The sequence below is a fragment of the Nipponia nippon genome, unplaced genomic scaffold, assembly GCF_047370975.1.
Source record: "Nipponia nippon isolate SJK-2023a ecotype South Korea unplaced genomic scaffold, ASM4737097v1 scaffold_28, whole genome shotgun sequence".
Lineage (NCBI taxonomy): Eukaryota > Metazoa > Chordata > Aves > Pelecaniformes > Threskiornithidae > Nipponia > Nipponia nippon.
The window spans coordinates 4,787,444-4,810,648 of record NW_028262345.1 but is presented as its reverse complement, the minus strand read 5'-3'; the positions used below and the strand labels follow the sequence as shown (position 1 = coordinate 4,810,648).

The following is a 23,205-nucleotide window of genomic DNA, read 5'->3' as shown; positions in this document are numbered from 1 at the left end:
ACTGATGGGTTAGGGAGTTGAGATTTCCACGTTTTCTTTTTAAATCTGTGTGTTGCTGCTAGCTCTGTATCTGCAGATAGATGGAGGAAAGAAATTGTAACATGCCCTTTCGCCGACTTAAAATAATTTGCTTGAAGTGAAATATCATCTGTATCATTAAAAGGAGGGTTATGGAAATACTGTAAGAACAGTTGTTCACTCTTAGTTGTTCTGTAGAGGGCAATATAGGTATATATGTATAGGTTCAGACATCTAACAGCCTCCAGCGGTTATGGAGAGCAAATTCATAATGATATATATGCTTAAGATTTTCTCTTCTTTCTTCCTTACATCCATGCTTAAAATAGGAAGTATCTGACGTCTTTTTTCATGTTAGGATGGACAGTGTTGGTTTCACAGATGTACAAAGTGAAGATGAGCTGTATGATTTTGATGTGGACATGGACCCTCCCAACTGGCAGCAACTTGTGAGCCGAGAGGTGTTGTTGGGCCTGAAACCCTATGAAATCAAGCGCCAAGAAGTGATTAATGGTGAGATGGATATTTTTTCCTAGCTTATCTAGCATAAAGTTGAAACCTCTCCTCTGGAGCTCTGAAGTTCTTAAAATTTAAAACTAGGTTTTTCTTCACTGATTTGCTCGAAGTAGTGGCCATCTATTACTTCTGGTTTGCACAGTTTGTGTGTGAGAAATTTGTACTTGTTATTGAAAAGTATCCTGAGATGAGACTGATACAGTCCTTAGAGGAGAAATAAAAAATGTTAAGTGGTTTGACAGGCCAGTTTGCAGTATCATGTTCTGTAAAAGAAAGCAAGAGCCACTGTCTAGACTGTTGGAAAGCACATGATGCAAATGGAAAGCTACTACCAAACTTCATCTTCAAAGCTTCATCTCAATTTCAGGTCTTGCGATCCTGCAGAGCACTCTGTGTGGCTGTATGAGCTGCTAAGAGCTCGCTGTTTGTTTGGGTTAAGTTATGAGTCACGAATCAATAGGCTTCTCTGTTCTTTCAAACATGGAAGTATAGCAGAGCATGGCTCCATTCTGGAGCAAGCTGGAATGTGGGCCAGCAAGGGAAGCATTGGTGAAGGAGACTTTTGTTTCTGACTTCTGTTTGCTTCGCCTTTGGATCCACATTGCCACACCTTTTAAATAGGTAGTTAAAATCCTGCTTTTCCCTCTCTCTTCAGAGTTGTTTTACACTGAGAGAGCTCACGTCCGCACGCTGAAAGTTCTGCATAATGTCTTCTACCAGCGTGTCACCCGGGAAGGGATCCTGAACACCAGTGACAAACGGAAAATCTTTTCCAATCTGGAGGATATCCTTGGGCTTCATGGTAAGAGCTGCTGAGGTGCCTTTCAGCTTTGTAGCCTCAACTGGGATTCTGGATACAAATATCTGAAAAATTTAAGCAAGCGACCCTGAAACAAGAGGCAACTTTGTACAACACTTCAAATGAAAAAGAATACTACAGCTGTTCTTCCTTTCACACATGGTTTTTCCATTTGTGATTTACAAACATATTTTGATAAAGAATGCATGTGTCCAGTGTTTCAGATAGAATCATGGAATGCTTTGGGATACTTGCTTTTTTCTTATCTGTGTACACAGACTCTCTTGTGCTGATTCCCACTTTGATAAAAGGAGCAGTGCTTTGATGAATGGTCTTTATGGGTCAACGTTCAAAACGTCACAACTGTTGTTGAAGAGAATATGAAAACTAATCTGAAAAGATTTGCAGGTGGTTTTGAAGGGTGGCCCTTTCTAATTGTTTAGAGAAAGGACTGTTCAGAATCAGAATTTCAGCTCTGCCACTGAATAATCAGTTGTATAATTTTATGCAGGTGGCTTCAAGTGTGTTATACATTATTCCTATGTTTTTAAAAAGGCAGTGATATTGAGCCTCAGAAAATATAAGACTGGAAAGGTTCTTAGGGGTCATTTGAAGACAGGTGAGACAGAAGTGTAAAGGAGTTATGTAACATTTTCTTAGATATTCTGCTAAATTTATTATGCTGCAGGACACTTTTCATTTTTTTTAATTTAATTGAAATTACTGCAAATCTAGCCTTTTCCTGGAATATCTTTTATTTCAAAATAAATGCTGAAAATTAAGCAAACAATTTGAGCAGTATTAATAAAATTTCCTTTTTTTTTTTTTTTTAAAGTTGCATTGAACGATCAGATGAAAGCTGTCCGAAAAAGGAATGAGACTTCCGTTATTGGCCAAATTGGGGAAGACTTGCTTTCCTGGGTAAAATCCTTTTTTTCATTCTTGTACTTGAAAATAATGTTTCATAGAATGGCAGTCAGAGCTAGAGGTTAGTGAAGGTAATTCCCAGCTAATAGGAACTGAAGCTCTTAGACTTGGCGTTTCTATGGAGCCAACACAGAACGAGAGAATGAGGGTTGAAGGAAAGCAGGAAGAACTCATAGGATTTTCATTTGGCTAGAGATAAGAGTAATTTAAGGAAGAAAAAATAATTTCCCTATGATGTGTGGGTAGAGTAGAAAGGTGTTTTGGAGACATAAAGATGAGAGTAGGATTTTGAAAAATGTAATAGCACAATTTATTTCAGTAACACTGAAATAGAAGTCTTATGTTGCCTGTGGTGCAGTTAAAAGAGTTAAAAATACTGGTTTCCAATCCTAGAACTTACATAGCTGAACCTTTTCAAATTTATAGCACTGTTGCAGGCTTCCTTTCTGAGATCCAAGTGACAGGAGCAGGAGTGATGTAGATTCTTTAAAATAAATTCTTTCTTGGGAATCTCCTATTTTGTTGTTTGTTTTCAAGCCTACTTAATTTAGGGTTGAAGATTGATCTGCTTATTCTTTTCAGCTCTTCATGCAGAAGTCTCTTGTGGTGGTTTTTTTTTTGTTGGTTTTTTTTTTTTTATATCCCACTGTTTGTCTAGTATTCCAGAAAAAAAGGACGAAAACGAAAATCAGATGTTTCTGGTAAAGAAACACCTCCAACCCTTTCAGTTCTCCTGTGTATTATGAAAAAGCAAGAAAATACTCGCTAGAGCAAGCTAGACCTTAAGCTAATAGTTATATGCCCTTGTGTAGTGTTCTGGCTAAGTGGCTAAAACAAAAAAACACAGGAACTCATTCTCCAGAGTGAGTATTTTCAGCAGTTACTACACTGCATCACAGACTGGGTAGCAGGAATGGGAAGAGTTGCAGTAACAGATTAACGATCTGCAGCACATTTCTCAGCCCTGCTCATGGCTATCATTTCCCCTAGTCATGTTTTTTTTAATACTTTTGTTAAGGAAATAAGATGTTGTGTTATATTCTGGTGTTTAAGCATGGGTATCCCAGAGAAACAAGGTGACATTGGGTCTTTGCTTTGCTGACCAAGAGTCTGGTAAATAACTCCTTGTCATTCATGTGAGTGCAGTTTTTTCTGCTCTCCTTATGGCTGACAGTGGAGACGTGGCACTGTGTTCTCCCTCTCAATCAGCAGTGCACATATGGAAAATATTGGATATGCTAGGGCTGGAGACAGGAGAACTGTAGAGTTGGAGGTGTAAAGGGATTCCTCAGTAGACAGGGAAGACAAGGCCTTAAAAACAGGATGGAAATTACTTCCTGTATTTTGCCAGTAATCCCTTTCTTCCCTGGTGAGACCAGTTCTGCTACGTGGCTATATGTCTGTTGAAAGTGGCACATGCTGAATTTGAGTCTATCTAAATTTGGCTTTCTTGGCTTTCTGGCACAGTTTAGTGGACCAGCAGAGGAGAAGCTGAAACATGCAACTGCCACGTTCTGCAGTAACCAGCCCTTTGCTCTAGAGGTCATCAAGTCACGCCAGAAGAAGGACTCTCGCTTCCAGACTTTTGTGCAGGTGAATTTTATGCAAGGGTTTGAGCTGCCTGAGGATGTGGCTGGTGGCCAGCATAGCGTAACAAATGGCTGTAGAGAAAGTTGTTATAATTAATGACATCTTGTCTAACATTGAATTCAGATTGGGATAATTTCCAATACTGTATTTATCTCTGCTAATTGTTTCTGGAGGGAGGAGCCTTTAATTGTGGGGAACACAGAATGTCCTGATAGAATGCCGGAAAGCACATGCTGTCCCAGGCTGGAGATGGCATCTCACTTGAGGTTTCCCAAGGATGAGTACTTCTGTGGGGAAAACTGCTTATACTAGTGCAATTTTGATGCATGCCACGGGCAGAAGACAGATGATATATACCTATTCTGCCTGCCAGGAAAGGGACTTGAATACATGAGGCATTTGGAGGAGAGAACATTATCTTCATTACCACAGGCTGGGAAGAACTCCAGTAATACAAGGGTTGAGGTTATATTGAAAAATGTACTGTAGTTTTGCTATAGCGTAAAAGGCTAAACTGATGTCTTCCCTGTATGGCGGTGACTGAGAGTGATTGGAGAGGGTACCAGGCCTCTGTGAAGTAATGAGGGGAGGAAGCCGCTGCTTTTGTGATGAGGCTTTCCTAGATGTAATTGCAAATGGAGAGGGGATGTGTTGTCTGAATGATAGATCTTGGCATTTCTTGTCTTGTATTTAATTACTGGAAAGTGAAGTAATAGATGTTTAGGTGATAAATAGATGTTACACGTTCAGGTAATTATAGTCTTAATAAAAATGACAAATGTAGTTATTGTGCTGTTTAATTTTAGGATGCTGAGAGTAATCCACTGTGTCGCCGGTTGCAACTGAAGGATATCATTCCCAAAGAGATGCAGAGGTTGACTAAGTACCCCCTTCTGCTGGATAACATAGCTAAGTACACAGGTAAAGCCTTTCCACTATGGTTTGTGCATGCATCTCGGCAGGTTTTCTAGGCAAGTGTGATTTCAAAGCATGTGTTGAAGAACAGTTTGATTTTATGGGTCACCATCTGTTTTCATTGTGACCCCGCTGCTGCTTTCTACACAGGAGGGCAGGTTAAAAAAAAATAATAATAAAACCCCAGTCTTTGTTTCTAAATCAAATTTGTTTTCCTTCTTAGGAAAAAAAAAAAAAAAGGACATTCAGTGTGAAATAAGTGAATGACAGTCTGCATTGGGTTGTAGTGTGTGTAGAGTGCAATATAATCATTTAAGTGTAGTTTTAAAAAGTTAGGGGAGGGGAATGTTAAAGTTTTGAAGATAAACCAAACAACCCTGCTTATGAAAGTTACTGGCAAAATAACTTCTTGCTATTAGTTTTTGAAGAAGGAAACTAGGAACTCTTGACTGTCTCCTCTCCACCCTCTAGTTCCTAGCCTGTTTCTTAGTTTTACACTGACTATTACTGTTATTAACGGCGTGTAATGATTATGACAACCAAACAGAAGTGAAGAAAATATTGTTCTCTGCACCCTCTGTATTTCTGATTGTATAAGCGTATGTGATAATGTTAATAGCTGGAATTACATTCAGAAGACAAAGAAACAGAGGAAAAAGAGTGGGTATCATGTAACTCTTCCTTATTATATGCTCTTAGCAACCAAAACTTTAGGAACATACTGAGAAGCAAGTTGCATTTGTGCTATTGTTTTCAGTAGTTATTAGCATGTCTGCTCTTTCTGTAATTTCTAGATATATTTAACTCCTTCCTATAATCTTGAAGAAGGAAATAACTAGAAAGAATTTAGTCACTAAAGATGATACTCCATTTGTTTCAATAAATTGGTTTTCAATAATAAATGTGCTCTGATAAACTTTTTTCTTGAATTCAGGACATTAAGATAGCTAAATCAAACTATTAAGAGAAAACACATTTAAGTGAATTCCAATTTCCATGTAGATGCATTTGAGGGAGAAAAAACCTAAGATCTTCAATAACAGAAATTCCTAATCGTCCATTACTAATGTAAAAATGTGAAGAATCTAATAAAAACCTATCAAGTCACGCCACTGCTTAAACAAGCTTGGATAGACATAGGGCATATTTCTGCGCAAGGAAGAAAAAAAGAAAAGTATTATAGAATGTAAGCAAAAATCATGTCGTGTTAAGGTTTATGGCAAATCAACATATTTCTTTAAGAAGAGAACAAAAAGCAGATAATACAGAGCAAATTGATTTTTTTTTTTTTTTTTTTAAGTCAAGGTTTTCTTGTTATCGACCAAGGATGGTTGGTGTTTTGTTTTTTGTTTTTTTGTGGTTTTTTTTTAATCAATCCTCAGTACTATTTGTTCAAAATTCCTCATATCTGGGAAAAATGTGTGCTTGAGAGTGCAATCTGACCTACACCCCTGAAGTCTGATATAAACAAGCTTCATGTAAAAATCTTGGATGTTATCAATGTAATGTCAACTAAGAATTTGAAGGAGATTGAACTTCGAAAGAAATACTTTCCTACACAATAGAAACGAACAGAATCTTAATCTTCCTCATTTGTTGAATCTCTAAAGCACCACAGAACATTTTCATGTTCTTGCAGAGAGTGGAGTTTAGCTAGGATGTGTTACACTGAAAGATATTTCCAGCATAACGGGCGAAAATATGATTAATAATACCACAAAATGCCTTTTCAGGTTTACTAGCAGATACCTGCTGCAGTGTAATTTCATTACTCATAAAAAATACACTGCATTTACAAGTTCATTCTAATCATAATTAGGAAACCTCCGTTATCCTTGGGGTACTTGTTTATTTGCCTGTTAACTAGATTCTTAATGTGGCTTGTGGTAGTGAGAATTGATGGGGTTCACCTGTGTCTATCTGCATATGATCAAGTGACATTGGCTGGAAAGATAACTCTTGTTTGCTCTTGCTGTAATACAAGACTGGTTTTTATGATCAGGCTGCATGAATGTAGCCAGAGATACTTTTTTCCTAAGCTGTTCAAGTAAATACAGGCTATCTGGATGGAAAAAGTTACTATGTAACACATTTTTTTGATATTTTGTGTTATGTTTCTTTGTCTGTTTCTCTCTCTTCCAAAATAAATAAATAGAAAGGATTGTGAGAAGTGCAGAAGCCAGTAGTCAGTTGCCGAATCCTGGGAGTTTGGCTAGCTGGCTGTGTGTGATCTTAAAGATCTACCCCGAAGACTCTCTTTGTACCACGGGAGAGTCTTACTAAACTTTTTAGATTTCTTTGAATACTTCTCAGATTGATGTTTGTGGAGTGAATAGTTGTCACAAGCCCCTCAAAAAAGGGAGAGTAACAGCTGCTGTGCTGTGTACGGTGATCATCAGAAGCCAGTGTATTGTGTGGGGCAGAATGAATTCTGTCCTGTCACAAATCTACTTTTGTCTTTTCAGCTTTGAAATGCAGTGCTTCTTCTGTTGATAGGCTATTCTGAGAATTTAAGCTCTCTTTCTCAAATATGAGGTCAGCAAACTGCACTAGATTTCTGGCGACTTCAACCTTCATTGGAAAGCATTATTACATTTCCGTTTTCTCTTGCAGAACTGCCTGAAGAGAAAGAGAAAGTGAAGAAAGCAGCAGATCATTGTCGTCAGATCCTTAACCACGTGAACCAGGCTGTCAAAGAGTCTGAGAACAAGCAGGTAGGCGATGAACAGAGTGAGCATCAGGGATTGGGGAGAAGAGAGTTGCAGGACAGCACACTGTTTAAAACACCTGGAGTCTCTGTACTAGTGACTTTATATTGCGCTTAAAGATGTTTTGCGGCACAAGTATTCCTGTAAGAGGAGGAATCCTGAGCATTTGGGAACACGTGAAGTATTCATGACTGCCTGCACTCTGACGCTGGTGAGTTTCGCTAATCAAAGTGACCATCTTCCTTTCGTTTTCTGCAGCATTTGGAAGATTATCAGCGTCGTCTCGACCTGTCCTACTTGAAGCAGTCTGAGGATCCCATGATGGATGAGTTCAGGGTGAGTGACAGCATTGAAGCAATCTCTATGTAAATCATGATTGCAACCCTGTTGTTCAGTTTGTGGGTAGAGTCTTCTGATGTACAATCAAATGATCTTTGGAGAGTAATATTTCTATACAAAATTAAAACCACTAGTCTCAGAAATTTGAGTTTTGCTACCGTCCTGAAGCTCTCTGTGGATGTAACAACTTGCACATAGAAGTGTTGATGAAGCTTCTAAGTTCTGTGAAACAAATTGTAATAGTCTGCAAGTTAATGCACTTCTGTATCACATGAGAGCGAGCTGGTGGATGATAAGTCTTATTATGGATATAGGTTTCACATGATCACATGTCTTAGCTGTGCTCTTGGAACTGGGGAGGTTTCAGAGAGCCATGAGGTGTAGCAATGCAGTTGGCTTTAAAAGAAGAGCCTGTACACAGGCTGATTTGTATAGGAGATCCACAGGCATAGCCAAATGAAGTCTTAAGTCTGGTGCTAAAAGTACTGTGTTTCAGGGCCCTGTAAATTCTTGCAGTTACATTAGTGAAGCTGGTTACTTTCTGTCAGCATCCTTGGACCAGGACTAACTTTATGAAATTTTCATGTTTCAAGTGAATGATGAGCACCAATAGGCACTTGCAACTTGAAACCAATCTTTTCTTTTCTCTTTCACACATGTTCCAAATAGGTAGCTTCTACACAAGGACTCCTCTCCCTTCGCTTCTGCACCTTTTCCTCATGATTTGGTACTTCATTCCCAGTTCTTAATTTTTGCTACTGTCTATTCCTGTGGCTTCTATAGATTCTCTTGTTTATTTATCACTCCCCTATCTTCTCCAAAGTCAGTGTGTATCCAAAGAAATTTTCATATGAAGGCTCCTCTATAAAACTGTGTCATGTATCCTTCCACAAATAAACTTGCAAGCATTTAGTTAGGAAATGAAGAACTTACTGGCAGTTATGAAATCTTGCTGTCATTGATTGTAGACTCTCCGACTTGGAAGAAATGACTTGTGAAAATTGTCACTTCTACTGCCTGCAGATCTAAATGTCAGAAGCACTGAAATGACTGAAGAATCCATTGACATTATAAAGTCCATCAGATCACTGGAATGATTTGTATATCAGTATGTCATTTGTAGGCACACTTGACTTGCAAATTGAGTGCTGAAGTATTAACCAGTTGTAATACTAGAATTGCAAACTTTGTATGGGATAGTGGAAAAAATCCTCCTAAAAATCAGACGACATCCTAATGCATTAATAGCTTGACTTAGTATGAAAATTCTCTACCCTGTGACCCCAGCATCTGCAAAAGAGCAGTGAATGAGAGAGAGTGATAACAAACACCTCTCAAGATTTTGGTTTGCAAGCATACCCTACTCCTGCTCCACATCTCTTTTTCCGGACTGAGTTTAGCTGCTCTCTCCAAACTGGAGTACCTGTTCTAGCCTTCCCTCTGACATTCCCATGCTTTACCATTACTTGCTTCCACAGAAATTTCATAGTGCTACTTTTTTTCTTTCCCCTGGTGACAGAACTTGGATCTAACGAAGAGAAAAATGCTTCATGAAGGACCTCTAATTTGGAAGGTTAATCGTGACAAAACTATCGGTGAGTCCTATTGCATCAATTGAATTAAAGTTGGGTTTGTGTGTGTTTGCTGAGAAGGAGAGAAAGAAAGCATTTCTGCAGTTTACAGTTATGATTCTTACTGCCACCTATAATAATGCCTGTGTGCTTCTCAGAACTGATTAAATCATTCTTGTCAACCTGAAATGTGCTGGAGTGTCATTAAGGCCATGCAGGGACACAGCAGTCAGTCATGAGATGATCCAATTCCATCTGTAGCTTTCTGCTGTAGTTTTGATGAGGAAGATTTGCAAGCTTTGCCTAGAATGGCATAGCACTGATTACTGCCTCTGCATGAGTAATCAAAAATGCAGCCTTTTTCTTTCTGCAGGGGTGTGATATAAAACTATGACTGTTTAACTCATTCTGTGTTCTTTTGCACTCTGGGCAGATCTCTATACTCTGCTTCTGGAGGACATTCTGGTGCTGTTGCAGAAACAAGATGATAAACTGGTACTGAAGTGTCACAGTAAAATCTTGGCATCGACAGCTGATAGTAAACACACCTTCAGTCCTATCATCAAGTTGAATACTGTTCTGGTTCGTCAGGTGGCAACAGGTCAGTGTAACCAATTGAGAAAGCAAAAGAGGAAGCCAAAAATGAAGATTAGATCAGTTGAGGTTAGATGTTTCTGTCTAGAGCTCCAGAGTAGAACATGGAAAAATGCGTAGGCTTAATTCTTGGTTGTCCAACATCTTGCTTTGTATGTATGAGCTGTTTAACTTCTTTGCATCAGTAATAGGCATGGGTTGAGTTTTAAATAGACTTCTAAATTAAAGTACTCTGATTGTATTCGAGATGAAAGGTACTCTAGAAATTATTAGGAGGGAAAAGAGGAGAAATAAATCTTTTTCAAAATGGTTTGGGTGGTAATGGCTCTTTTCTTTCAGGATGGGAAGATCGATGTTTGTATATTATAGCATTGGAGGGTTATCTCATGAACTCTTCTTTCATTGCTTCTGGTTGGGGTTATGCCCAGTTTTAGGAATTTTCAGAAAGCTGTGTGGGACAAGGCATCTAGTTAAATTCTTCCCTCCTTGTGTTGCTTCAGATAACAAAGCTTTCTTCGTCATCTCCATGTCAGAAAATGGCGCTCATATTTATGAACTGGTGGCACAGACTGTTTCAGAAAAGAATGTGTAAGTAATTGGTTCAGCTCCATCTGCTGCTTGATTTGTTGTACTTCAGAGATCTTTTACATCTGCTTGCCTGTAGTGACTGCGCAGGTGTCCATGAATTACCTGAGTTCCTTCTCTAAGCTTAGCTGAAAACATAGCTATGTTGGTCTATGTTAGGAAGTATCCAAGGATAGTCTCTCCCAACTTAGAAAAAGCAGGGAGAGGGTGTATACACATAGGTTAGTGAGCATATGTGTGTGTATATACACACACGCACATATGTATTAAAAAACCACCCCATAATTACACTCAGTGCTTCTGTTGTTGTTGCTTGCTGTCTGGCTCACTCCAACCCCTTTTCTGACCTCAAAAATGCTTTTCTTTACCCTTGCAATTCTGGTCTTATGTGACTGACTTCCAGATAAGTAACTGAAATAATCCTGCATCTTCATGCATAACCAGCTAGCATTGCAGACTTGATACTAGCATCATAAGCACCCCAATGCATGAATTTGATTCCCTAGCTAAACACTTTTTTCCTCTTTGGTAGAAATGCTTTTCTTCTAAAGTATAAGCAGGGCATAGATTTATTCATACGATACATAGCAGCTGTTCTAGTGTGTCATATATGAAACTCTTCAGTAATATGTGACATGTTACTTAATGCTTCTGTATATATTTATATATAAAATAACTGCCTCGCCTGACAACTCCTGCTAAGGTCCTGTCATTCATTTCCTTCTGCTGAAGAGTATCCTGGTGAGGTGAGCATTATGCTGTGGTGCTTCACTTGTGGCTGCAAGGTATTACTGAGGAATTGAATGTAACAGAATTAAAAAAAAAAAAAAAAAAATATTTCTGTTGATAAGAAAAGCAGTAATAATTTTAGCTGGATTTAAGAGGTGTTAGAGAGAAGTATTCATTATGCTTCACGTCTTGCATGTTTTTATTTGATGTTTCTACTGCAGATGGCAGGACCTTATAGCTCAGATGGCAGGGACTGTAAAAATGGGGAATACCAGAAGAGTGATTCCATTACCACAGTCAGGACCTGGCGAGTAAGTAAAAGTAGCTGGAGGAAGAAGGGCTGGTTTTTCTTTTTCCAGTACCCCTTCTTCTGCTCAAAGATTGCCAGTCGAAGCATGGATTGTCATGGAGCAATTCAGGTGTATGTGACTAAAAGAACGTGCTCGTTCTTTCCTCCCCGCAGAGAAGAGCGTGAGGAAGAGGAGCAGCAGAAGCTCAAAGAGCAGCATGACATTCCTGCCGGTAGCCTACAAAGTCCAGGTAAAACAGTGGTCCAGGTGAACGGTATCAGTAGATTTGCTACATGGAGTGCAAATGTGCCAAGCCATATTCCTGTGGCTTGGAGATCTTTTGGTCGCTTTGACATTTTTCTGGAAAGGAATGATTTCCTTACAAGTCATGTAGAGAAGTGATACTGAACCTCTTGGAAACGTACCTTTTACTATTTTCATCTGTTTTATGAATAGATGGGAAAGATTCTTTTTTCCCCTGGAAAGAATTGGCCTTTTACCAAGCCTATGCTCAAGGACTGTATTTTTTAGTGTTTTCAGAGATTTCTGTGTGAAGCAGAATTTTCTGTAGTTTATCATCATATTTGACATAGTTGATTAACTTGAATGTATGTTTTCTGTTTACTAGATAAAGATTTGGGCCTCGAATCTCCCTTAATACTGAATGCTCAGTCATCTTCGCCCATCATGTCTGAAAAGTCCAAGGTAGAAAGTCTTCTTGTGTCAGAAAGACAGTTTGATAAAGTGCAGCAGGCAGACCTGACACTTAAAGATTCTTCTGCATGCTATGAACACACAACCACCAGTTTACCTTCGGTATCAGAAGGGCAGTGGGCATTGGATGCATTAAGGAACTGTAAGTATCTGTGGACAGTGGCTGGTGGGATGTGATTTGGAGATGGAAATTGTTAGGTCAACCATCTAAATAAATGAGCTAAAATAAAATCTAAAGCCCATTTCTATTAAATGTCAATTCTCTCTGTGCTGTAGATCGCAGCATAGCAAAACAAAATGGATCTGACAGCAAGGAATTCTAAGTTCTGAATTCATATACTGGCCCTTTCTTTGACTTTAGGCATCTCATTGTTTTTCTGTGGTTTTCCCATGTATAAAATGATGGTGGTAATGAATTACTATTTTCTGTCCATGAAGTGCTTTGATGACAAAATTATATTGCAGAACTTTGTGCAGCGCTGTACAGTGCCATTGCTAGTCAACAGTTTTTTAAAAGACAATGCAGTTAGCCTGTGGACTTAATTTCATAGCACTGGAGCAGAATAGGAGAAATTGCATGAGTTGCAGAATATGATTTTGCATATTTTTTTGTAAAATCCTGCAAACAATATTGGATATATGTGAGCTTGACAAAGTCTAGATTCAGATTTGCAGAGGACTTGGGAGGTGGTTGGATATAATTATATCAACACTTGTGTGTGTTGAAAAGAAATTTTCCTGATGGACAGATTATTCTGTAAAATTGTTTATAGAAGATTTTTAATCACTTCCTCTGTTCTCTGGTATACCTCCTTTCAGAGGAAGAATGCAGGGCTATGCAACCTACTTGATCGGATCTAGCAGTGCAATTCCTAAATATAACTTCCTAAAATTTGAATGAATTCATTAATCCGTATATCTCTTCTTGGCAACTCTGAAAGGGACACAAAGTCCCTCAATTGTACTTGGAGGGAATAGTCTGTATTGCTTCTCTGTGGGTCATTTGCCTTTACCAAAATGCAGAGCATTCATATCCTTGGCCTGAATTCCCTCTTCCATCCCTCTATACAAGTAATGACAGTTCTCTGCAATTTGATAGTTTATCTTGGATCTTTTGATCCATTTATGCTTCTCCTTTCTATAAGATTCAAAGTCCTTTTCTAATTCTGAATGTTCAATACAAATGAACATGTGTACAAATGTTCTTGGTACTTGTTTTCAGAGACCACTGATAAGATAATCTCAGTCTGCAGGGTGTGTGAAGATAATATTAGTGACCTAGCACCTTATGACTATTCAGACTTAAAAGAGCAGCCCTCTAACAGCAGCAGTGGGTCACTTGCATTTTTACAAGAGCCTTCCACTTAGATGAGTGACTGCTCTGTTGTATGAAATCATAGCTTATCTTGGGTGTTACATGAGCATTATATGGTGAGAATGAACAGTGTTCTTATGTGCTTGACAGTATCATATTTTTGTTTTGAACAATGTGTCCTTATTATGAAGTGCTTGGTTGGGATAATTTGAGAGCTAAAGGAATGTGGGTTGAAGTTCAAACAAGCATAAATTTGCATGAAATTTTAGGGAACATGTGTCTTCATTTTTTTTTTTGATCTGTCATTTCAAAGTTGAGTGAAATATTCTCAATATGCTGGTTTCTCAGGTGGGAATCCCCTATTATGGCCATAGATTTTAGTTCCTTTGAGGGCCCGGGTAAAACCTAGGCACTCACCTACACTGCAGCTCGCTTGCTGGATAATTTCAGTAGGTGATTTCTCTGTTTTTCCGTAAGCAAGGCAGAACTTGCACTGACATGTTTTCTCTTGGTTGTAAGGTAAAACGTGGAGTAAGGCTTCAGACCTTGTATACTTATTTTTATCCCTGTTTTTCCTACCAAGAGCAATGAGAGGGCTGGCTGCTATGAGACATACCTTTTTGAAAAGGTGGCATTTATGTCTAGTTTAATCACTGTTAGGGAGGTTATGGTCTGTGAAGCCTTGCGAACATTATCTCTGCTTGCAGTGGGCTTGCTGAAACAATTGTTGGTACAGCAGCTTGGCTTTTCTGAGAAGGGGACCCTTGAAGACCGGCAGCGCTTTCCCAGGTTTAGGACCGTTTCTCAAGAAGCCCAAACAGAGAGTGGAAGTGAGCCTGGACTACAGCACTCTGACAACAACAAGTTTCACCAGTCTGGAGCAGACAGAACGCTTCCGAGAACCGGAACTAATGAGTCCACAGCTAGTTATGGCCTCCGGACTTCAGCTGAATCGCCAGCTTCAGGGGATGCCACGCAGCTGATAGGGAGAGACCCCAGATCAAGTAGTAACTTAGCAATAGACCGCATGAGTATGAATCTGGAGATCTCAACCACGGAGCTGGAAGGGGTGGGTGCTGATGACAGTGGGGAGCATTTTTTTGATGCTCGAGAAGCTCACAGTGATGAAAATCCATCTGAAAGTGAACTAATGGAAAGGAAGGAGGAAGATGATGTGCAAATACGGATCTCAGGTGAGCATATTTCATTCACTCGTTGCATGATAGTCTGTCCAGATTTGGTATTAGAGATGAGTTCAGTTTTAAATAGAAGATACTAAAGAAAATATGTTTTCCTCTCTTGCTTATGTGGTATAGGACATTTCAAGTTAACTGTCAGTCCTTGACAGTCATTTTAGCCCTGAAAAGGGCCGTACAAATATGTACCTAATGAATTCTCTATTTTGTGAAAGCAGAAGCTGAAATACTGTGGGGTTAATACACTGTGACAGCCTGTAATTACAGAGGCACGGGCACAATGCAAGCTCTTGATTGCGGTTGCCACTGGACCACTTTATCTCTTCAGCTGACTGTTGGGACCTGTAGGGAAAACGTTTTCCCTGAAGGCAAAGCACTTCCTTAGTCTGGACACACAGAGCCCCATGACTCATGCTATTTTGTAGATACTGTGTTGGCTTCTCCTGATCAAGCTTCAGAAAAGAAACTACAGTTTAGCTTTGCACTGTTAATAGTCTCCTGTGACCTTACCCCAGTCTGAAGCTCTTAAAAGCTTATTATTTTTGTTATTTCTATTATTACTACATGTGCTATATTCGGCAGTTACCTGAACAGCCTCTCAAAGTATATCTATTCTAGCCTTCAAGAAGGTTATCGAGCTGTTAACTCAGCAGAAAACTAGCTCTAAGGCAGCAACTGTGAGCATTCGCATGGTGCTTTGCACACTTTGTGTTTGAAAAGTCCTGTGATTTTGATCACCCGACATGGTGACACTGAACTAAATTTAGCACACAAGTTGAGGTTTATCTCATGTGCATGTTGTAGTAGAGGTAGCTACTAGTAGGTAGATTCTATATGGCTATTAGTCTTGAAATCTCTTATCCATAAATATGCTATTATTTAAAAATCGGATTCTGTCAATGTGAATAAGCCAGTTTGTGACTGTCTGAATGCTGCCTTCCAACTACCTATTGAAAATCATTTTTCTTTCCCTCAATTACTGAGACATTTTAAATTATTAAAACTGCACCAACAGCTTGAAGCATCTAATTTCTTTGTCACCACTTACACTGTTTACTTTCTTAACTGTGTAGGGACATCAAAATTAGATTGACCTGGTTTTAGTCAATTCTGACTCCACAAGCTAGCTTTGCTGTAATACTGTAGAGAAATTATTTAATATAATCCTATTGCTAGGTGCAGGTTGTGAAAGCATTTCTATCTATAATTGCTTTATGTTTTAACGTATCATCAACAAGTTAAATTTTAAAGCTAACCCATCTAAAAGCATCCTCAGTACTGTAGCTGGTTAGTGGAGGTGAGAAATCTAGCAGTCTGATTTGTCAGGTACCATTAGTGTAAGTGCAGGATTTTCAGACATTACAATAGAAACACAGATTTTGGAAAAACAGGAAGGTAGGTGATTAGCTCATCTAATCATGTAATTCTCAAACTGCAGTCCGAAAACCAGCCATGATCTCTGAAGCCCAGTTCAGAACCAAGCTAGTCTGGTCTGATATGATCACTATTCTGTGTAGTGTTCATAAATGCTTTTTCTTAGCCATTTTAAAATGTCTCAGGAGATGGGCCTCTCGCCACTTATCTTTCTTAAAGTCTGCTTAAACTGTCTACAGTTCAGTGGTTCTTGGTGATTATTGAGCTGGAGGTGTTAGTAAAAAGCTGTTCTCTTAACAGGAAATTATTTGATCCTTGATGGATATGGAACAGTGCAGGAGAGCTCCACAGACGAGGAGGTAACGTCTCTAGTTCTCCAGTGCACTGCAGGTGGCCGCACCTCTTTGGACTCTGCACGGCAGCAGCCACTTTCCTCACGGGACACCCAGTCCGAGGGAGGAGGCTCCCCGTTTGCTGAAGAGATGATGGCCTCACGCTGGGGGGGAGTGGAAGAGTCCTGCTCATTTGTAGCAAGCCCTCGCTTCTCTATAGAGTCACGTGTGCAGATGATGCAGTATATTCAGAAGATAGAGGATGACCTTGAAAAGTTAAAGGTGTGCTATGTTTCTATTTGCAGTATCAAGGTTTTCATATTCCTTCGGTTTTGTTTTAGAGAGGAGCTTGAAAATAATTTTGAGAGGGAAGAAAGGCAGCCATGCCTTTTTTTTGTCTTTGGTTCTTACCACTGAAAGCTTTTTGAAGCAGAAACGCGGTGCTGTTTTGCTTGCATTGAGTTGTGGGTTACAAGAAGCAAATAGTTCTGCTAGAGCTAGTGAGTACCTATATTGCTTTGCTTTGAATTTGGAGAGATTCCTGAGGGATAGGACAAAACTGATGCAAGTCTGCAACAACGGAGGGGCCACTGACCTAAGGAATATGAATTCCTGACATAAAAAGACTTATCAAATCTGTTGCATACTGCTACTAATGTTAAATGAAGGTGCAAAGTTGCAGTAGAGCAATAATGAGGTTTTTAGCCTCACTATATCCAAAATGATTTTTTTGTATGTGATGGCGATTCTCTATCTATAATAGCCATTGCTGTGGAAGGTTTATAGCATCTTGATGTATGATGCATACTAACATGTTAAGTCAGTAGCCAGCCTTTAATTTAATGGAAGTCTGAAAAGAAAGTGGAATATTGCATGCAAATGGAAGGCCCGATAAAGATGCTGATAAAGGAGATCCGTTGTGGGTCACTGTAGCAACGTGGGTGATTCCAGTCCACTCAAACGCAGTGAAACTTCTCTTTTTCCCATTTGAAGCCCTCTTTGTTCATTTGGTCAATAGAGAAAGAGCCACTTGAGTTTGGGGGGGTTTTGTTTGTTTTTTTAGGAGGTTGAGGAAGACTACACCATTCTCCGACGCCAAGGGCTGGCTGGATCAGCCTCCACGGGAGAGCACTCAGGTACGCAACCAGACTGTCTGTAATTGGTAGCATATACCATGTTGGCTTCAGACATTAAACAAAGAGCACAAAGTCAATTATTAATGTTTCACCCACACATAAAAAAGGTTTCACCTACTTCAGCAGCTCTCACAGGGCTGAGACCATGCTGATTCCAAGAAAGGTCAGTTGAATCCATTGAGACTTACATGTGCAGAGGAGCTTGTTCCTTCCTCTGAAAAGGTTGTTTGCAAGCTGTCTCACCCCTACCTGCCAAAAACTTACATCTCAGGATGTACAACTTCTCTTTGAAAGAAGGCTAGATTGATGTAAAGTCCCAAAGGAAGATTTTTGAATGTGTAAAATGAGTACAATCTGTCTTTTCTTTCTCTGGGGTGTCTCCGATGCTGTGTAAAGTGGTTGCCATGGGTCCCTTTAAATTGGCCTTAGGCATCCTAGAGATGTAATTGCTGGAATTACTAACGAAGGTCTTGAGGTTAAATGGGTGTGTTTTCTCTCGCATAATACGCTTTCTCTGCTAGTACTACTGTTCAGAAATGTTGGGCATTCATCTCTCATTGCACCTTCTCTCTCTCACCACCCTTTTGTTCTTTCTTTTTCTTTTTCTTTTTTTTTTTTTTTTTTTTCCCTTCAGACAAAAGCTAGTCATGTTTTCAGGAGTGGCTGAAGATTGGAGGAAGAGTATCAGGACACAGCACCTGCTGTCTTCCTTGTGGACTCTGAGACAAGAGGGTTTGGACCACCCAAACGTGAACCATACTCCAGCAAAGTGGGCATGGGGTGCTTTTCCTGTGGGTCATCTGCACTATCTTGTCAGTGAGGGAGTCTATTCTATTCTGCTCCTCTCCTTGCTACCAGAAATTCATTTTTCAGAACAGAAAAACCAAACCAAATGTACAGAGCTTTGGGTGTAGGATATAAAAATGTATTTAGACATTTAAAAAAAAGAATCAATGTATTTATTTGACTTCATTCCGTGTATCAAAAGCACATTTTAATTTTTTAATCTGCTTTTTTGTTCTATTTTAATTGGGTAGTGACAGTTCTAGCCCTCTGCATATAGTACACCCTGCCTGCCACTGCTCCTGAACCAGAAGTCAGGTCTGAGGGGAGAGGGTGTGCTTATGTGCAAGTGTATCTTTACTTCACTGGACTGGACTCTGCACTCCCTGCTGGCAATCAAACTGCCGTGCGAAGAGCTACTTATGAAGGTGTTAGGACGACTTGTGGCTGGAACTATCTGTATTCAACAATAGCATGGGAACTGCTCGTGTCACCACATGTGTAACAAGAATTTTCCGTGCACTGAATAGCCAGGCACTTGAGATGGGCAAATTTTCTTTTTTTCCCTCTCCCGTTAGGGGTCTCCTTTGTTGACATGCAAGATTAGACTGGGAGAGGAGAAAGGTTTAATTTTTTTCTTGACTTTGTTGGCTTTGATCATTGTCTCCTTTGTAAAGTGATAAAAATGCTTGGACCTGCAGCACTTTTGTAACTCTTCTCTGGATCAAAAAGAAAAAATGCAAACCCAGAAGTCTTTCAAAGATGTGGGGCAGATCTGCCCCTGATTCACTACTGAATGAATTAAGGGCTGCCATTTGAGTTAGCCACAGGTACTGCTGATTGTAGGGCCAGTAAATTTTAGTACCTGAAAGTATGTCTTGCTGAGGGCTTGGGGTGGGTTTTGGAGTTTTTTTGGGGGGTGGGGTTGGGTGGTTTTTTGTTTTGTTTGGGGTTGTTTTTTGGTTGTTTTGGTTTTTTTTTTTTAAACTGATTTGTGCCAATGTATTCTCACTGAAATAGAGATGTGCAAAACAAAGAAGGCTGAAACAGCTCTTTAGTACTTCCTTGGGCCTGTGCTAAGGGGTTTTGCTGTTGGAATTCCTTCCAGTCTGAGAACAAGATGGTAACTGTCAGGCTACCAGCAGAGCTAACGCTGGACAGCCTAAGCTGGCTGTGCCTCTGCTCTGGAGTTGCTCCTAGGACAGGCACTTCTTGCTTGGCATACGGCGGTTCGAGCTGTCCTCGGTGTCACAGACACCGTGAATACAACTGCTAGCGGGAAGTGTGTAAGGCAGTCTTTTTTGCACCCTCCTCCCAAGTTTTAAACTATTTAATGAACCCAAACTGAACAGCATGCCAAAGCTGTAAATCCCATTAACGTGTCAGAACTGCTATAGCATTGTTTGCGTCACTGCGCGCATCACGAAGTGCTGAGAATCTGTCTTTGGTCAGCATAAAGATCATACTCCCTGCTCCTTTAAAACAAACATTTTTTCTTTAGCTCCTGGCAAGAAATCAGATCTAACCTTTGTCTATTCACATAGGAAAAAACCCCAATTTTTGTTCTTCCCCTTAGAAATATGCAAGGGATAAATTTGTGTAAAGATTGACAGAGGTTGAGCAGGGATGATTTTGGGCCTGATGTGGAAGTTGGAGCCCTGAGCCCTTATAGAGTAGGGAGGAGTTTCTCTTGTTTTAAGAGCCAATTGCACAAAGTATCATTTTTCACCAGCGGAGCGTTACACTGCCAACACAAGCCAAAGTGCTCTCTTCCAGGCTGGCAGGAGCTTCCTCTTCCTTGGGACCCACTAAGGCCTGTCCTGTTGCACCTGTATGAGTATACTGTCAGTATTAGCCGAGCACTTCCATTCTTAGTGGGTGGGATCTCCCCTCCTCACCTTCAGCCATATGGTTCCTTTGGTTATAAACATCTAGACTTCCTCTGATAAGCCCCCAAACTAGAATGCTGCCTCATGCTGATGTGGCATCCTTTACCCCGTCCTGCCAGAAAGAGAACTGGGCTATAGCCAGACTTGGTGTTTAAGGCCCTTTTCGCCTTAAATAAAAGAACCCTTGTTCTCCCCTGAACTCCCCTTCATCAGTTGGCATGATGCTTGCCTGAGTCTACACACTCCAGAAACAGGAGCAGTTATTATGGCCTTAGCTGTCTGAAAGCTTTCCAGCAGGCTTCCATGGTTGATTGAAAATTACCACTGAACTCTATTAAATAGAGAGAGCTTAGCCTGGCGTTTCAAGAGTATGCTGGAAGACCAGCAAAGATGGGACCTGCGAAGGCCTGGTTGCTTAATACTCTTTCCTTGTAACTGAAGACAAAATCCTTGGTTCTCTGCTTTTCTCCAAGTCGCATGAATTTCAAGGTTCACGGTGAGCAACATACTGCACGAGAAGCATATAGCTGTTCGGATGGGGGAGCAATCTGCCCATGCTGCCTCTGACTTTTTCCCCTTTGCGTAAGCGTTTTGTAGCATCATCCACCACTATGTTGTTTCATCTCTAATAGATGTAGCAGCAGTGAAAAAGCTGGGAATGCAGAATATTTATGTTGCCCGGTCATCCTTACATTTCTGCCTCCAGAGCTGCTGGAGTGAAATTTTCCCCACCATCCCCTAATGCTACCTTGGACACAATCCACTGGGAGGTCAGGTGCAATTCTGTCCCTGTCACCTCTCAAAAAGGATCAGGGGAAACATCCAGACTTTGTGCCAGGCAAATGATGGCAGAGGAGCCTTTGTGCTAGATGAAGTAGCCTCCAGAGCAGGAGACTGCAGAGAGCTTTAAGGAAAGTTAGAGAAGACCAACCCATTTGAACCCAGTTTTATGGGCAATATAAATAACACACTGTGCTCTGTCCTGTTTGTTTTTAGTTTCAGCTGGCCTTCTTATGCTGCATTGATCATCCTCACAAATAGGGCATTATTCCTCTAGAAAAAGAATGGTGGGGTCAGGGATCCGTTCTCTTCCGAGAGCAGTAACGTGAAATAACGGGGGATTCCTTTTTCTTCTCTAGCACATCTGCTGTATGGCAGACCTCAGGCCATCTCGCTGTGTGAAAGGAGCTGGAACTCAAATGCACTATTCAGGATTCTCATTTTTTTTTCCCCCTTCAAGCCATAAGATTACCCTTTTTTAAATTCTGGTTTCCAGTATAAGGAAGCGTTTTAATTTGCCCCTGGCTGGTGATTGATTGATTGATTGTATGTTCCCTTGTTGAGACTGGATAGCAGAGCAGGACGATGTTCTCTGTTTTTTTGCCCCAGCCCCTCCTCCCCAATGTTGGTTTTTTATTTTTTCTTCCCCAAATACAAGATGAGCAAGGGTTTCTTATCTTGGAAACAAAGATGTAGTATAGCAACCGTTCTTTTAAATCCTTCCGAGAAGTGATTTCTCTTCTGCTGTTATGGGATATAGTTCAGGGATGAGCAAAAAAGTCAGATGGGTACTTTCTAGAAAGGGGAATTTCCTTCTCCTGTAGAAGCATAGAAGAACAAATGCTAAGCCGGTGTTTGATCGCTCTGGTTTCTTGAACATACCTTGTCTGTAGGGAGGGGAGATTTCTTTAACATCCTGTAGGTGGGATCAGAAAGAATATGAAGAATATAAGCCTCAAGAGCTAAGAAGTCTAGATGGTTTTGGTCAGCTTTCAGACAGCACTATGTCTATTTCCAGTGTTTTCATAAAACTTAGAAATTCTGATTTACAGATACTGTCCCTGTTATTAGAAGAGGGGTCTGATGCTTTAGCAGGTGACCCTGGATTATAATCTCGGTGCTTGATGGTATCTGGTATCATTTTCTCCCTCCACTCCCCAAAGAAATCCCTTAATTCCCTTCCCCTCCCCAAAGGTGCCAACTGACAAGCAGATGTACTGCAAAAGGGATACTGCAGCCAAAACACTGCTGTTTTATTTTGAATTAAGTCTTGTGGAGCTCTCTTCATACTAGAATATTTTTATTTTCTTTGTACAACAAACAATCATGTACTCTTAACAGAGATTTACTTTAAAGAGAAGAAAAAAATCTGGAAGTATTCTTTAAAAAAAATACACAAAAAATCTTTATTAATAATCCTGTATTTTTACTGATCATGTTTGAATGTCTAAAAAGACTTTATTGTTCTAATTATCCAGATGTATGTTTGTAAAATAGCTCTTTTATGACTTAGCTGATAAGGTTGTATGTTTCTGGAATTAAATATTGGTCACTTAAAAAAAAAAAATCTGTTTTCAGGATCTGGGAAATAGAAAATTTAAGCGTTTCAAATATCATTAAATAAGCTTAAAGGAAGTAAGTTTTGTCTGCTGGATTTTTTGGGGGTTGTTCTGCTTTAATTGCCTGGAGCGTTTGGCAGGACACACTGTCTTGATCGGCAAAGGAAGCTTTCATTTGGTACAAATGACCTTTCAGAATCTGTTGTTGCTGTTGCAAATGTGGGACCTCCAATTCTCCCAGTTAACACAATTCTTATTGATCAGTCGCTCTCCCTTGAGGAGAGAGCGAGAGCCTCCTGCCAGCGGCAGGGGAGATGCCCTCCGGTGCCGAGCTCTCCCGTGGGCACTGCCTCTGCCCAGCTGAGTGGCAAAGGGAGCAGAACTGCTGCTTTCGTTGTCTGGTCGAGGTAAAAGGGTCCTGTGGCTCCAAACACTGACTGGTTCCCCTCCTGCTGTGCTGTCTCCTGCTAGTTTCAGAGGAAATGTTTTGGCGACTTGACCAGCTTTGGTTCTAGTTGATGAGTTCACTCTAACCATCCGTATCTC

The 23,205-nt window shown here is 40.1% G+C and overlaps 1 protein-coding gene across 7 annotated transcripts in view; it reads left to right on the top strand.

Moving 5' to 3' along the window:
* The window catches only part of ARHGEF12 (Rho guanine nucleotide exchange factor 12), an 81,379-nt gene extending 58,644 nt beyond the window's left edge, over positions 1 to 22,735 (top strand). For 6 of the 7 annotated variants that reach the window (XM_087763337.1, XM_087763335.1, XM_087763338.1 and 3 more), the window contains 17 exons: positions 377 to 531; positions 1,190 to 1,336; positions 2,169 to 2,254; positions 3,728 to 3,853; positions 4,657 to 4,771; positions 7,379 to 7,479; positions 7,732 to 7,809; positions 9,332 to 9,407; positions 9,817 to 9,984; positions 10,478 to 10,565; positions 11,513 to 11,602; positions 11,755 to 11,831; positions 12,210 to 12,437; positions 14,318 to 14,803; positions 16,481 to 16,794; positions 17,576 to 17,648; positions 18,283 to 22,735. In XM_087763337.1, the coding sequence (XP_087619463.1) occupies positions 377 to 531; positions 1,190 to 1,336; positions 2,169 to 2,254; positions 3,728 to 3,853; positions 4,657 to 4,771; positions 7,379 to 7,479; positions 7,732 to 7,809; positions 9,332 to 9,407; positions 9,817 to 9,984; positions 10,478 to 10,565; positions 11,513 to 11,602; positions 11,755 to 11,831; positions 12,210 to 12,437; positions 14,318 to 14,803; positions 16,481 to 16,794; positions 17,576 to 17,648; positions 18,283 to 18,293 (2,419 nt within the window). In that variant the 3' untranslated portion in view covers positions 18,294 to 22,735. Of the gene's footprint in view, positions 1 to 376; positions 532 to 1,189; positions 1,337 to 2,168; positions 2,255 to 3,727; positions 3,854 to 4,656; positions 4,772 to 7,378; positions 7,480 to 7,731; positions 7,810 to 9,331; positions 9,408 to 9,816; positions 9,985 to 10,477; positions 10,566 to 11,512; positions 11,603 to 11,650; positions 11,832 to 12,209; positions 12,438 to 14,317; positions 14,804 to 16,480; positions 16,795 to 17,575; positions 17,649 to 18,282 lie in introns of those variants that run through there. The other variant, XM_087763340.1, reaches the window with a different exon arrangement.
* The last annotated feature ends 470 nt before the right edge of the window (positions 22,736 to 23,205 follow it).